The 14,066-nt window shown below is 40.8% G+C and overlaps 1 protein-coding gene across 5 annotated transcripts in view; it reads right to left on the bottom strand.

Annotated features, from left to right (window-relative positions):
• The window catches only part of syt7a (synaptotagmin VIIa), a 114,672-nt gene that overhangs the window by 61,564 nt on the left and 39,042 nt on the right, over nt 1-14,066 (bottom strand). For all 5 annotated transcript variants that reach the window (XR_004502114.2, XR_013491616.1, XM_033635192.2 and 2 more), the window contains exon 2: nt 5,246-5,349. Coding sequence is in view for 3 of the 5 variants with exons in the window: in XM_033635192.2 (XP_033491083.1) it covers nt 5,246-5,349 (104 nt within the window). In the remaining 2 variants the exon portion in view is untranslated. The remainder of the gene's footprint in view (nt 1-5,245; nt 5,350-14,066) is intronic.

The raw sequence follows: 14,066 nt of genomic DNA, 5'->3' as shown, positions 1-14,066 counted from the left end.
GGCGCCTTCATGGTAGTCACATATAGAGAACATTGCACCTACAGATATTAATATGGGAAAAAAGATTTTGAACAAGATTACTAGTTTTTATCCTTTGTCAAAGTGCAGAGCATCATCAATAACAAGTTTATCATCATAGAAATGACTGCTGTTTGTCTCAGTCACACTTTATTATTTTGTACATTAAGCAGCTGTGTTTACACATCAGTGGGCGCCTGACATTTTTCCAAAAGTAAGTGGTCTGAAGACAAAAAAGAGCTTAATTAACTTCTTGATGCCACTCTGTGTTACCCCCGCCATCAAACACAAGCACACAGCCCGACGTAACCAGGGTAAGATGTACTGATAAGCAGGAAAAATAAGACATGCACAGCATGCCCACTGAGGCCACATCCACACTAATAGTTAGTCCTAAAATGTGCTGAAACAAAAACGATCTCTACACATGTGCGTTTTAGCTCTTTTTTTAGAATAAATGTGCGTCCATACTAAGACACCTGAAAACCATTTTGCACGACCATTCACGCACACTAGGCATGCACGTACCAGTGTAAACAGTAAACAGATTGTTAACTAAGCAGTCTGTTGCTCAGTTCCAGAAAATTCTCCAGAGATGGTGAAAAGTAAGGCCAGAGATTTCTCTGCTTGGACCAACACTGAGGGGGGACTTAAATTAACACGACTATGTAGGTCAAGGCGGCAGAAAACAGATTGGTAGTCGTTACAAAGTAAATACAGCAACATATTAGAGCGGTAACGGGCAGGAGCATTATCCATTGCTGGAGGAAGCCGTGGCAATGGGAAAGAAGTATCCACGCAAGAATGATAAAATCACAAAAGGTTTGATGATTTATCTATGTTTTGACTTGACACATTGTGACTAACAGGACGAGGGATGCACCAATTTATCGGACGCACATCGTTATCAGACGATATTTGCCTTGCTGACTGCCATCGGCCTATCAGCAAATAAAACACACACACGGATAGCAGTGGCCAATGTTTTTCTGTTGTGCCACATCAATTTTGTGCAGGCTAAGAAGCAGGGCTCCAAACTCACAGCGTTCTGTCCCCTGGGGATACGAGAAAACATGTTTGAAATGAACAGAGATCTTTACCGGGATGCCGTCAGGACGAAAGGATGCCTTAAACTCACCATCCACCCTGTTATTCACCTGATAATGTTACATTGTGAACAACAAATCCATGTTGAGGAGCAGGAGGAGAGCTACTAAACATTAGTTGTTAGCTGTTAGCAGCCCGTGGCCAGAACTAACTGCTGACAGAGGTTGCACTGAGTTACATTAAAAAGCGTTCAAGTTCTCTTCGGTAAAAATGAGTATTGGGTGAAAGTAAATTATAACTTTCTCATGTGTTCAATGTAATCTGTGGGGGGGGTTTAGAGAAACTTAGAAAGGGAATTGTAATATATTATATATGGTTAAACGGCTTTTAAAGCAGTTATTTTTTTATGGTTTTTATGTTAAAGGAGGTTATTATAAAGGTTGTTTGATATATGTGTATGTATGTGATTAAATTTGTGCTCATTTAAAGGTAGCGTAATGAAGGGCGTTAAAATTGTTCAGTTATTTTTTATAATGAAGATTTCTATGTTTCCCTGGCACAAAAGGGGAAATAAATAAAAACAAAAAAAAAGAAGAAAAAAACATCATCGGTATCTGTAATCGTTATTTTAAACTTCAGCATCGATATCGGCCCAGAATTTCACATCGGTGGATCTCTGTATAAGATCCAATTGAGGGGGAATGTGGGTGACTGCGTCATTGATTCCAAGCCTCTTGTTTCGCCTACCACACTAAAACACAACCCCAAAATTTTCAAACTAAAACAGGGTCAGCAGTGTTTTCAAAGATCTTTTTTTTTTATGGGTTCCAGTTACAGATACTGTGGATGCTTGGTGTAAATGCAGCAATAGTTATGCATTTATAAAACAAAAATGTGTTAGTGTGGATGAAGCCTGAGATAGAAGCACATCATGCTGTGTGTGAGGATGTAGTTAATAGTAGCCTTCACAGGGTCATAAGTCCAACATATTGTCAACTTATCCCAGGTCTCCTCTGCTCTGTGGCTGCTGCGCTACACCGTCACAGGATAGAAATAAGATCCATTTACAGCAGAGAGGACTGAGGGCACGGCACAGCGCAGTCAGAACTAACTTCATCCACAGCTGGAACCCAGGAGTCATTCACTGCTCCATTTACTTTAAAGTGGAATATCAAATATAACACAACGTTCCAGTGAAGCAAACAATACAAAGACTATGCTGTACTACTGTCCCATTTCAGCACAGACCATTTCCTCCCTGGTGTGGTATAACGTTATCGACCAGTTGCCTAGGTACAGTCACCTTCTGGGGATTTAAGCAAAGCTGATGACATAATGTAGAGAGGCATGTGCTGTGTGGAGCCCGCTGCAATGCCAAATCCTGCCATCTGTGGACCAATAAGTTTCACAGCAGTGCGATGGCGAGCTGAAACAAGTTGGGGCCAACATTAAACTTGAAAGAGGTGACCTGTGTTCCTGGGTTGTACAAGCACAGGATGAATCAGAAATCAATTAAGTTTAAAGGCATGCAAATCTAAAAGAAATCAGCCAAGTGAAGTGGCACTCAGCCGTACAGCTCTGTCTGCCTAATGAGTGGTTGCCTCCCTTTAATCAATCACATTTCATACCACATAATCACAATGACATGCCCTCTGTTGGAGGTCAGTCTGCATGATCTGTGTTCTGTTTCTCCTCAATGAGTGGACTGGTACTGATGCTGTATCAGCACAGTTTACTGATGTTGGAGCGGCGTCTATCTGAAGGTTTAATTAGTTTGAGTCTGTACTGCTGTGATCACGTGCACACTGACGCAACTGTGGCCATTACTTCTCTACAGTACTGTTGTTAAACACATAATATTACACATTTCCACATTAAAATGTACAAAAACGACTGAGGCTATGTTATATATTTTCTTGAGTTGTGTACTTAATTTATCCCAAATGTTTCCAACAATGTTCAAACCTAGAGAAATCTGTAATTTTATTCAAGAAATGGTGCATGTCATGCTTTTACCCCCTCTAGCTGCTTTAACTTCACACAGAAACACCAGACGATATGTCATTGTAAATCATACAATGTCACAGAATTGTAATAAAAAGCGTGGTGCAGGAATGAGTCCTAAAACCTGGAAATGAGTTTGCATTTTAGCACTCCCAGTTCCCTCGTCCTGAAGTCACTGGGTTTTCTTAATGGGCTGTTTGTTAGATGCCTGAAATAAGGTCTGTGGTTTACATAAGCTCAAGAGACTTTCATGTTTTGCTCTGTGACATAAAATACATCATGCCAAAATTGTTTTGGTGCAAGTTGTTGAATGTTGAAAGTATTGGCCATAGAGATGTCTGCCTTCTCTTGATTAATGGAACAAGACGGCACTTGGCTTAGGGTGCCCAAAGCGCAAAAAAACCCCACTTTTGTTACAAGGGAAACATGCATCTCCTCATGGACAAGAGGCTTGTACTTGTGACAGTATGAGATGTAAACATTAATGATGTCCACCTCAGCTGAGCTGTAATGTTACCTCGCTCAGTGGTGCTAGGTGATCTAGCAGTAAAACATATATGCCACAGAGGAAGTTTTTAAATGGAACAAAATGTTGGGGCAACAACTACTTTGCATGCATACAAACCCAGAAAATGACACCACTTTATAGTTACTTGACATGATGCGCTATCTAAGGTTTTCCCTGGGGCCCATCTGTCTGAAAACCCTGCGCACCGATTGCTACAGTTTCTAGGTTGAACATCATTTTTCCTAGAAACAGTGTGAAACTGTGCAACAGGCTTTGAGGTTCATTTTCTCCTGTCTGGTGGGTGTGTACCAAGTGTTACCCAATCAGTAGTGATATGTGTATAAATGCTGTCATATTAAAAAGGCAGCACACTTGTGTAACACAACATAAACAACAAGATGCTCAATGCACCAGTGTTTCTGTTTAAATAAGCACTTTGCTAAGATTTGTCAGGGCTGAATGTGCCCCCGTTCTCCTCAACGTGCTGCTACTGTAAACTGCTCAATCCCCCATTTGTATGCGCTGTCAATTTGGGTAGCTATCTTTCAGCAATTTTCCCACGTTTCCCTGCTGCTTTCATGTTTGGTAATGTTTGGTAATCCTCTCAGAAAGATGCCTGAGCTCCTGAAAATTTGTTCTTGACCCGGTACCATCCCCTTCAAATTATAACACACATGGGAAGCAAAAAAAGTGTCTTCTCTGACAAGTTAGCTTTGCCATTATTTCCCTGGAGATACACTCCACCTTGAATCTGATTACTTTCACCAGCAGTTTGGTTTATGACAATATCCAACGGCCTGGGGCACTGACGTGTTTAATCTCGAGTTTTTCTTCAAAAAGCAGAATATCAAATTCATGCCGAAGAGGATTATCCACATAAGTCATTGTAACTGCAGTTACTATCTTATTTAAAAGAAATACTAATGTCTACAAGCAAATGACAACAACAGCACTTGGCAAGCAGCCAATCAAATTGCAGCAGGGCAACAGGCGATCAGCTCTGGCCTTGCACATTGTTGTTTTGGCATGTGGTTCTCCAGAGCCAAGCACAATTAAAATACCATTTTAAAGCTATTAAAGCCAGCCACTGACCTTAAACTGTAGAATAATGATACATAACAGACAGAATATGTCATGCATTAATCCAGAGATATAATAATTAGTTACTCAGTGCCTCCAAAACCAGACATTTTACTCTGCTGCCTGCAGGTGTGGCTACAAGGGGTCAACAAGTACTTTTACTCATTGTTCTTTAAGCATATTGTTGCTTATACTTGTGTATTTTCACTTGAGTGGGGCTTGGATGCAGAACTTTTACTCATAATGGAGTATTTTCACACTGTATTCGGCATTTTTACACAAGTAAGAAATCTGACTTCTTCCACCACTGGTAATATGTTTTCATTAATAACTGTCGTGTAACTGAAAATTCTCAGTTCAACAAGACTGCACATAATATTTGCACATATTTTCATAATATTTGCACACATTGTTGTTTCTCCAGAGCACCAACGTGTCTTTTTCAAGCACAATCACAGCAGACAATGTTTATTAAGGCTCTCTGAATATTAAAGCATGATAAGATGGCAACAAATGTGACTGGAAGCTACAGTATATCTGTTAGTGAAGCTTGTGCGTACATGTGTGTGTGTGTGTGTGTAAACTCACCAGCTTGCGTTGACACCAACCACAGACGCCACAAAGAGCCACCAGCCAAACAGCACACACTGTCACTGCGAGGGAGACCAGGAACACACTGAGGGACACGGAGCCTGTACACACAAACACATACACAAGGGAGAGAAAAAAAACATGAGTGAATGCTTTTTTGCATACATGGTTGAATTTTCTCCACCGTGTGTAAAATAAAAACATGGGATTTTTGCTACAGAGCTGATTGCATGCCACAGTGAATCATGTTGTCAAAGGGGGGCAACCCAAAACAAAGCTCTCCCTCTACGTCATCTAATTGAATAGCCAGGCAGAGCTGCCATTTTTACATTCTGTCATAAGGAGCTGAGAAATACAATCTCATCACTACCCTCTTCGTGCCGGAGCATTTCAATACCTTTCCAATAAGGGCTGCAGCCAGGCATCACTCAGTTGCACACACATCACTGTCATGGTGTCACAGCTTGTTAACTGACAGGCTGAAAGTGAAGGGAGGAGGGGGAGGCGGAGGAGAGGAGCGAGGAGGGGAGGGGAGGCTGGGCTGACAATACAAGAGAGCTCATGATTAATGGGTATCAGTAGATGCCCAGTGAGAGAGGTGGCTCTGGAAGAGAGTCATAAAAAAACATCATCTATTGCTGAGAGAGTGTGCTTGTGTGTATGTGTGTGTGAGAGACAATTCACGCCTGCACCTGTGCGCCTGCGTCTGTTTACATTCTTGTTATGATACTGCTACAATAAGTGGATCCAAACTCGTGAGCACTTTGCGTTTCAGGCTGCAAACATTTAAACAATCCAGCGGCCTTCACTTTAGAGGACAAGCATATAAAGCCTCATTGAGCTTTGATATTTGCGTGGCGGGGAAGGATGCTAATGTATTCAAATTTGTGATTCCCTTCTAACGATTCTGATTTCTAAATATACAGTGATAAATGGGTGTCAGGATGCATTTTCACACCGCTGAGTGACAAACGCTGACAAACACCCATGCTTTCCTTTCAATAACTGGGTTTGTCTTCTCCCCAATTGCTGCCTCCTTCCCTTCCTTTACTTGTCACAACTGGCCTTTTCATCTCACTCCTCCATCCGATCTCCGCTTTATTCTCCACCCCGCCGTGTTCTCTGGGAACGCACCATCTCAAAAAGGAGGAACAGTGGTGGGTAAACTTGTTTCATATGGAAAATAAGAATGGGATCAGCAGCACTGTATTCCACAGTCTTCACTCAGCCTCAAATGCTGTACTGAAGTCGACGTGACACCTGAGGCCACTTGCCGTTTTAAAAAAGAGAGAGAGCGTACAGAAAAGCTGATTAGACTAGTACTGTTAGACAGTCCTTTAAAATCCCAGGAGAACACAAATTCTGTGGTGTGACTGTAACAAATAAACCATTTAGTTTGTGCATTTGCACAAAAGTATGTATGGAAATGTTGGAAAGGAGGAATATCTTGGGCTGTGGATGAAGAGACTGTTCACTTTTCCAGGAGAGATGGAGGTGAGTGAACTTTACAGAATGGCTGATGTCAGCTTTGCAGCGAGCCTTCAATAAAACCAAGATAAAACTTCTTCATAATTGTACTTCCCTGTGCAGTTCTTATGTTCATTGTCCTGACTTGTCCTGACTAGAACTGGCCGTCTATATAGTGTACATGGTGTTACCAACTGCTTCTTTTCACCTGGCCTGCTCATTCTGTGCTTTTTAAGGTGGTTTCAGACAGCAAGCTGTTTCCGACGCTGTCTTCATTGTTTCTGATGTTAACGCAGCAGTCACGCTTCCATGTTTCTTATGTTATGTTTAAAGGGATACTATGCCGATTTTCAACCTGCTTTTGTTAAAACATTGTAGGTCGTAAGTGAACATTAACTAAAGTAAACTTCCCTCCTTAGGGCCTGTGTACACATAGCTTTTTTTTTCTCAGCGCTGGCATCTTTTTTCAAATGCTCCTAATGAGGAGCAACCATATGCAGCCACCTAGAGAAAAAGCGTCACGCCCAGTGTCTAATTTCACAGTGTTCTGCCTTTTTTGTGTGGCCGCTCCAAGCCAATCTCTGAACTTTTCTGAAAGGCACCAGTGATGTCACTGAAGCGTCTTAGCTGGGTTACTGTCTACTGTCACATCAAAGACAGAAAAGCTCAATTATTGGGAGCAGATGGGCTGGCAGACACTGGATGTAAGTCTTGTGCTTTTTCCATCGTTCACTTTGTAAGCTTGAAGTTGACTGTATCAACCCCCATATTACTGTCGTGTTATGTGAGCTACCTGGCTAATGTTAGTGTCAAGATATTGTTATCACAGAAACAAAGCCCATGCGCAGCAAATCATTAAAAGAAAGTGCATTATTATTGCCTACTCCTCACCTACAATGTCTTTAGAAACATATTTTTGTGCACTGTATGGTTTTAATACGATAATGTGTGAACAGGAAGTGGGCACTTTACTAGGCAGTGCTGATCAAATATGAACCAAGACTTTGTTACTGCGTTGCCTGTTTCTGGCCTTAAAGGGTTTAAAGTGTTTTCAGAAACATATTTAACTTCACCATTTAACTGTAATTCCAGATCATTTGTTACCAGCTGGCTACCATATTGTTTTATGTAGAAAAAGAGCCAAGCTTACCAGCGAGTGTGTTTACTGGTCTGATAGGATGCAGTGCATTCTGGTAGTTGTAGGTTTTTGTACCTTTTGAGCAAAGCAAATGCCAGTGCCCCTTTCCTCTGTTTTCTTTGGTCATATAACACCAATTTTAAAAGTACTTACATCTTTCTACTCCATAGATAGCCTAGTTTTATTAAGAGACCATTTTTCCCGCAGTAAAATTCTTCTTTAGTTCACTACTCTACTACATCTAGCTGGAGCGATTACATTTCTGTTGTGTTAATGTGGTTGTGCTCAAAGTTCCATACTAGCAACTGCTTACTACATACTCAATCAATATGTACTGCATACTGTGTACTAAATTAGTGATTAAGCTAGGCCTGCGCAGAATCAACCATTGGCAATCGCTGTGTAAATGTATCTTGATCACAACTTGCTCTGACATTATGCAGAACGATAACCTCATGAGGTCAAGCTGCTGTAGGTTTTAGAGTAAGGCACATAGGTGCTCTCCACTGACTACAAGACCCAGAGCATCATGGGAAACGCCCGGCTGTCACCTGCAGTGTTGCCAAGTCCGCTTATTATACTTTTCTGTAAAGTGGCTTACAAATATTGGTAGTCACGGGTCGCGTTTTTTTTGGGGGGCTTGTTTCTAAAGCGTATTTGCTTATTTGGGCTTGTTCCCAGCTCCATAATAAGTTGTCAAGCAGATATTTTCGATATGTTATTTAAACGTAGGATAGTTTGTCTTGCCTGTTCCCTCTGTCCCTCCCCTTTCCCAATACACACAGGAGACAGCAGAGTTTTTTTCCACCCGCATCCTGCTTCTAATTGCTCTGACCCTGATGGCAAAGAGTACTAGCCAATCAGAGGCAGAGCAGGGTAATGTATTTTTTTTTCTGGTTAGGAAAACATCAGTCCTGTAACTAAAAGAAAAAGTTAGATGAGTGCATAAAAAGCAATAATAAATAAAGAATTTGTGAATTCAGGATGATATTTATTTGTGTGTGCAAATTTTAATTATCAGAGGTTTACTGTGTATATGTTGTACTTGGTACATCAGTCTATATTTGATATCCCCTCTGTTTTCTAACGTTAAATAATGTTAAAAAGTGGTTTAACTCCCTCTTGTAGTCATTGTCCTGAAGCTCAGGGGGGAGAAAAATAAATAAACTGTGTACCACGGGTACAGTTTTGCAAAACTGCGCACAGTTTACTTATCTGTCCACATGGATGTAAATTGACAATCTGTACCCACAGTTTAAAATCCGTCCCCACGGATTGTAAAACCGTGCACACAGTTTATTTAATTTTCTCTCACCGGAACCGGGGGGGGGGCTCCGTAGAAAAAGTCGCTTGTTTTGGGCTTGTTTTCACAGGCCTGGTTGCTTACTTGTCTCGTGAGATCTGGCAACACTGGTCACCTGATAGAAGAGCTAATTGGCTGTTAGTAATGACCACAAACACCATGTTTTGTATAAAGTCCCAATTTTCTGTGTGATTGTAGTAAGTGTTGAGCTTGTTACTTTAAAATGTAATTTATTATCAATTAGTAGTTCCTTTTATCAAAAGTAATGAGATTACCTTACTTATTACTCCCTGCCAACAGTAACTCATTACACTACTCGTTATATTACTTTTCTGTCACACCCCATAAAACTGGTGTTTGCGTTTCTCCCCAAAATTGAGATGTGCGCCTCTGTGTGAATGTCAGGGTAATCTCGGCTAAGAGTAGGCTAGCTAGCCTCTATTTACCTGGGGATTTCTGTTGCCTGTGACCGGTATTTTCCCAAGGCTGTGTCCAAAAGACGGAGAGTCACTCATGGAGCAACATTTCACCCACCACATATCCAACCACACGTTTCATTACTTCTTTGTAGCTTGCAGTTAAGGTTTTATCCAGTGTAGGGCTACAGCCGACCTCCGCGGTCGAGAAGGGCTTACCTTCGGTGAGGTGTAATTCCTGGAGCTTCACGTTATTGTGCTGTCTGTCGTAGTAGCCGAGGTTTCAGACCGGAAGCTTAAGGACGTGTTTTTCGTAGTGAGGAGAGTTTGAGTCCGACTACCTGCAGCAACAGTGTTCTTGTCATCTTTCCTCCTGACAAAATCAAAGTAACGGGAATATTTCCAGCCGCGAACGTTAGCGTTTCCAACTAGCTTGCTGCTTCGTGACGTGCACGCGCTGCACGACGGTTACAATAAAGAGTCCGCTGATGTGACTGTTGTAGCCTATCTCAAGTCAGTAGTGATGTGATATCAAAAGAAACGTTATAATGAGTTTTTTTTTAGTTTTGGAGTAATTGTAATAGTACTACAGAAATTTATTTGTAATTAGTTACACTAGATAGAAAAAAGTCATGTAATTACTGGAAAAAGTAATGTAATTACTATAACGCGTTACTGCCCGACACTGATTGTAGTATTTAAGGCTAAACTGAAGAGATGTCTCATGTTGTGCAGCGGAGACTTAATCCGTTAGCAAATCTTGTGTGGTTATTATTATTATCATTATTATCAATAATAATGATAATAATAATAGTAAAGGTTATAACATGGTCTACAAACTAGAGGCAGCCTACACATGGACCTAACAGGATGTAAATATTTGCGTGACTTCCTGTATGTTGGTCTTCGGCACTGCCTCTTGCTCACTTTCCAGGTGCAGTTCACCTCGAATAAGCCTACTGCCAGCAGCGTGTTCACACCTGGTTCACACTTAAGTCTGCTGAAGCAGTAAGTCTTCTCTGCATCATATGACTGTACTGATGACAATGTTACAAGTCTGAGCTATTGTTGAATGAAAATTGTTCATCACAGATGTAAATCAATGTTGCTTCTTCGAACTCAATTCAATATCTTCCACTATTAATTTATGGCAAATTACTAAATATTTTAGTGTTAAACATCTTTTCTACAGTACATAAAATCTGTGAGCTTAACTGTATCTTAACGTCACTTACCATAATTCTTTGCTATTTTATTCAATGGTTAATTATTGTAACCATCTACCTCACAATCTGCCACTGGGGAAGTTTAGTATGTCCAGTAAGTTTATGGCCTTATACTCAGAAATTCTTACTAATCTACATCCAGTCATTCCTTGCATACACAAAATCCATGTACTATGCAGTTGGAATGCACTACATACTCAATTTTACATCATACTTTGTATGAGTCATATGTTAGTATGGGATTCTGAGCAGTCCCTATGTTTTACTGGTCCTCTCAGAACTATAAGTTCATGTCACTTTAAGACCTACCATGGATTTTATGAACACATGCATTTCCTTTCTCATAAAACATTGCAAAGCAAGTTTTTCTAAAACTTTAAAATGTGCATCGTTTACATTCATTTTAAATTGCCACTCATCTCATTATTCCCTGCCATTTTTAATACACCGCTTCATTTCTTTATTAGTATTACGGCCACCTGTAGATCCAAGGAACAGTGTTAAACGATTAGTAGGAATGTGTATTGCACTACCTGCATGCAAACAAAATGGGGACCAGCTCATAAAATCTCCACAGGGTACCTTTAATGGGCACTCTTAAGTAGTTAGTTGCTTGCGGGTACAAAGTGGAGCCACAAAGTCTTCAAACTGTGTGTGACAGTGCACCTTAGTGGATTCTTAGAATATAGAAACAAAAGGTGTCATTTTCTCGAGAATCATCTTTTGTTTTCATCGAGCTACAAAGTATTAACAAACTCTTTTACTGTATGCTGCCATCCAAAAAGGAGTTAGTGTCAGGATAAGAAACACAAGTCAGCCTAGTATATACTGCCTAAGAGATAAGAATCTTATACATCCTAAGTATCATACATGAGTTTATCTATTGATAACAGCAACTGCTCTCGACCGGAAAACACTTGATCCGACTTGACTGATCTTGTTCTGATCGTGAAGGTTAAGATTAGCGTAGCAGTCGTAACACCCCCCCGTCTACAGTCAAAGAGTCAAAGAGACTGCTATGAGACTGCTCCTGAGCATGAGAGGGTCAGTGAAAGACAGCCAGCTCTTGAATGATGAACATTATTATTCATAGACGTTCAGAAATAGACACAGGCAATATACTCTGTTACTGTATATTCATAGAGAGGTCAATAAAGTTAAGTCCATTAGATACCACGACATCAGCAAGGGTAGCAACGGCTCTTAGATCAGGGAAGCTGAACTGGTCTCCAGCTAAGGGCGTCTATGGTAGCATCAGTGCTAAGTGGCTCAGTGATGGATGTCCTGATTCCTGAAGGGCTTAGAGAGTCAGGTGGAGCCAGCAGCTGATGTAGGGCTCCACGTCCTGTGCTCTCTCTGAAGGTCGCGGGGTGGGGTGAAGGGTGGTATGGTTTATGATCTGTGTCAGTCACGAGAGCTGAGGGAGTAAAAAGCCTCCAAATAAAATACAGCATCCACAGAGGCCACGTTAGCGCGCTCAGTAAACGGACAGCTGGATTGTTGCTTCATGGAATATAACTTCCCTTTTAGAAGCTACAGAGAAGCACTGTGTGCAGGCAGTGCAGGGGAATAAAAGGTAGGAAATACACCGTGTTGAGGTATTAGGGAGATATACAAATCCTCAGCACCATGGTTGCAGAGAAAAAGAGGCGTCATTAGAGTAAGAGAAGCCTGCACTACACAGAGCTATCACAGCACTCAGGAAATTCAATTTATCTTCCCTCTTGAACGAAACAAAACTTTCAGCTTGAAATTCTCAAACAGGTGACGCATTAGTTAAGTGAGAGATGAAACAGTGTTTGGATGCTGAAACTGGAATAAGGAGATAATTTCACTTGATGTTAAATAAGAACCGCTAATGTAATGTAGCAGTCTTCACTCTATTTAACTGGGTAAGGAATGAAAAGTACTTCCAATGGAGGGCAATGAATCGCATCGAAAATGGCACGACTTGGTAAAACTGACAAGTGAGCTGAACAAGCCATTGAACCCTTTGATCAGCAGCCTTTAGAAGTCAGAGCACTCTTGAACTTGAAAGTCGCTTGTTTGTTTTAGATTTCAGTGGCTATCTCTTTTATATGCACATAAAAGAGAAAATAAATGGCACTATGCACTGGGGTGAGTGGTGACAATGATGGTGTAAATGAGCTTGCAGTAAACCCTCTCGCTGCAGAGCACAACAAAGACGAAGTCATGCTGAGGTTAAATATGGACGTTCAAGGGAAATGCAGAGGCAGAACTTGCAGAAAAGTATAGTCTTTAGTATGGCGTGCTCTTAAGTGTTGTCTCCACACTGGAATTTCTAACTTTGATACAACACCTTGACACCATTTTCAATACAACAGGAAAAAATGGACATTGAAGGCATCCAAGTTAAAATTTTTATTAAGAGATAAATACCGTAAAAGTTCAATTAATATCCCAGACTTTTATTTGCTTCAATCACTGACCTCTACTGGGTTATATTTGCCACAAGCATCTAAATGCTTTTAATTCCTTTTGTACAAAAGCCAGCCAAGATGGGAAAAGATGGGAAATACTGTCATAGTGTTTGTTTAAACTAGTATGGATATTAGTTGTATACAAATTTGGCTAGCTCATGACAACACAATGCTCATTTTATGGCATCCGAGGATTTTGACACCAGGTATGCTGACACAACACCTCTATATGCCCTCTTAAAACAATACTCATAAATTGAATTATTTTTTATGAAAAACTGATTAATTTGACCGCTGTTTCCTTACCGTCTTAAGGAACATGAATAATTGATAAACAGACACTCATTTGGACTTTATGATCATTTTAGAGGTAGGGTGTCACCACTTTTTCATCTCTCTTGTTTACCATGCCTGTAGATCCGAATCAATTATATTCTGGTGCTCAACTGATGATTGAGAATCTAACCAAGCTAACGATGTGTAGTATGTCCATATTGACCCAACTTGAGACATGTATGTTTGTACGTGTGATCAAAGCAGCTAACTAATGTTAGCTCAACCCAATGCTTTAAGTAAGTACAGAGAAGCAGTCAGAGCTACAAGCTACAGTGAGGCTAAAAACAGAGTTCATATGACGTTTTTCGAAACAACTTTTTATGTCAGGGCTGCAGCACACTTGGATCACTACGGATGAGCAGTATGGAGATACTTTGTGGATTCAATTTTGTGTTCTTGGATGTTAGTCTGGGGCGCCGTCTGCCATTAGGTGTGCTGGCCACTCCCCCCGCCGATCTCCGCAAGGGATGTGAAGACTCTAAAACTTCACC

The sequence above is a fragment of the Epinephelus lanceolatus genome, chromosome 5, assembly GCF_041903045.1.
Source record: "Epinephelus lanceolatus isolate andai-2023 chromosome 5, ASM4190304v1, whole genome shotgun sequence".
In the NCBI taxonomy this organism is placed as follows: Eukaryota; Metazoa; Chordata; class Actinopteri; order Perciformes; family Serranidae; genus Epinephelus; species Epinephelus lanceolatus.
This window is presented reverse-complemented; position numbering and strand designations above follow the sequence as displayed.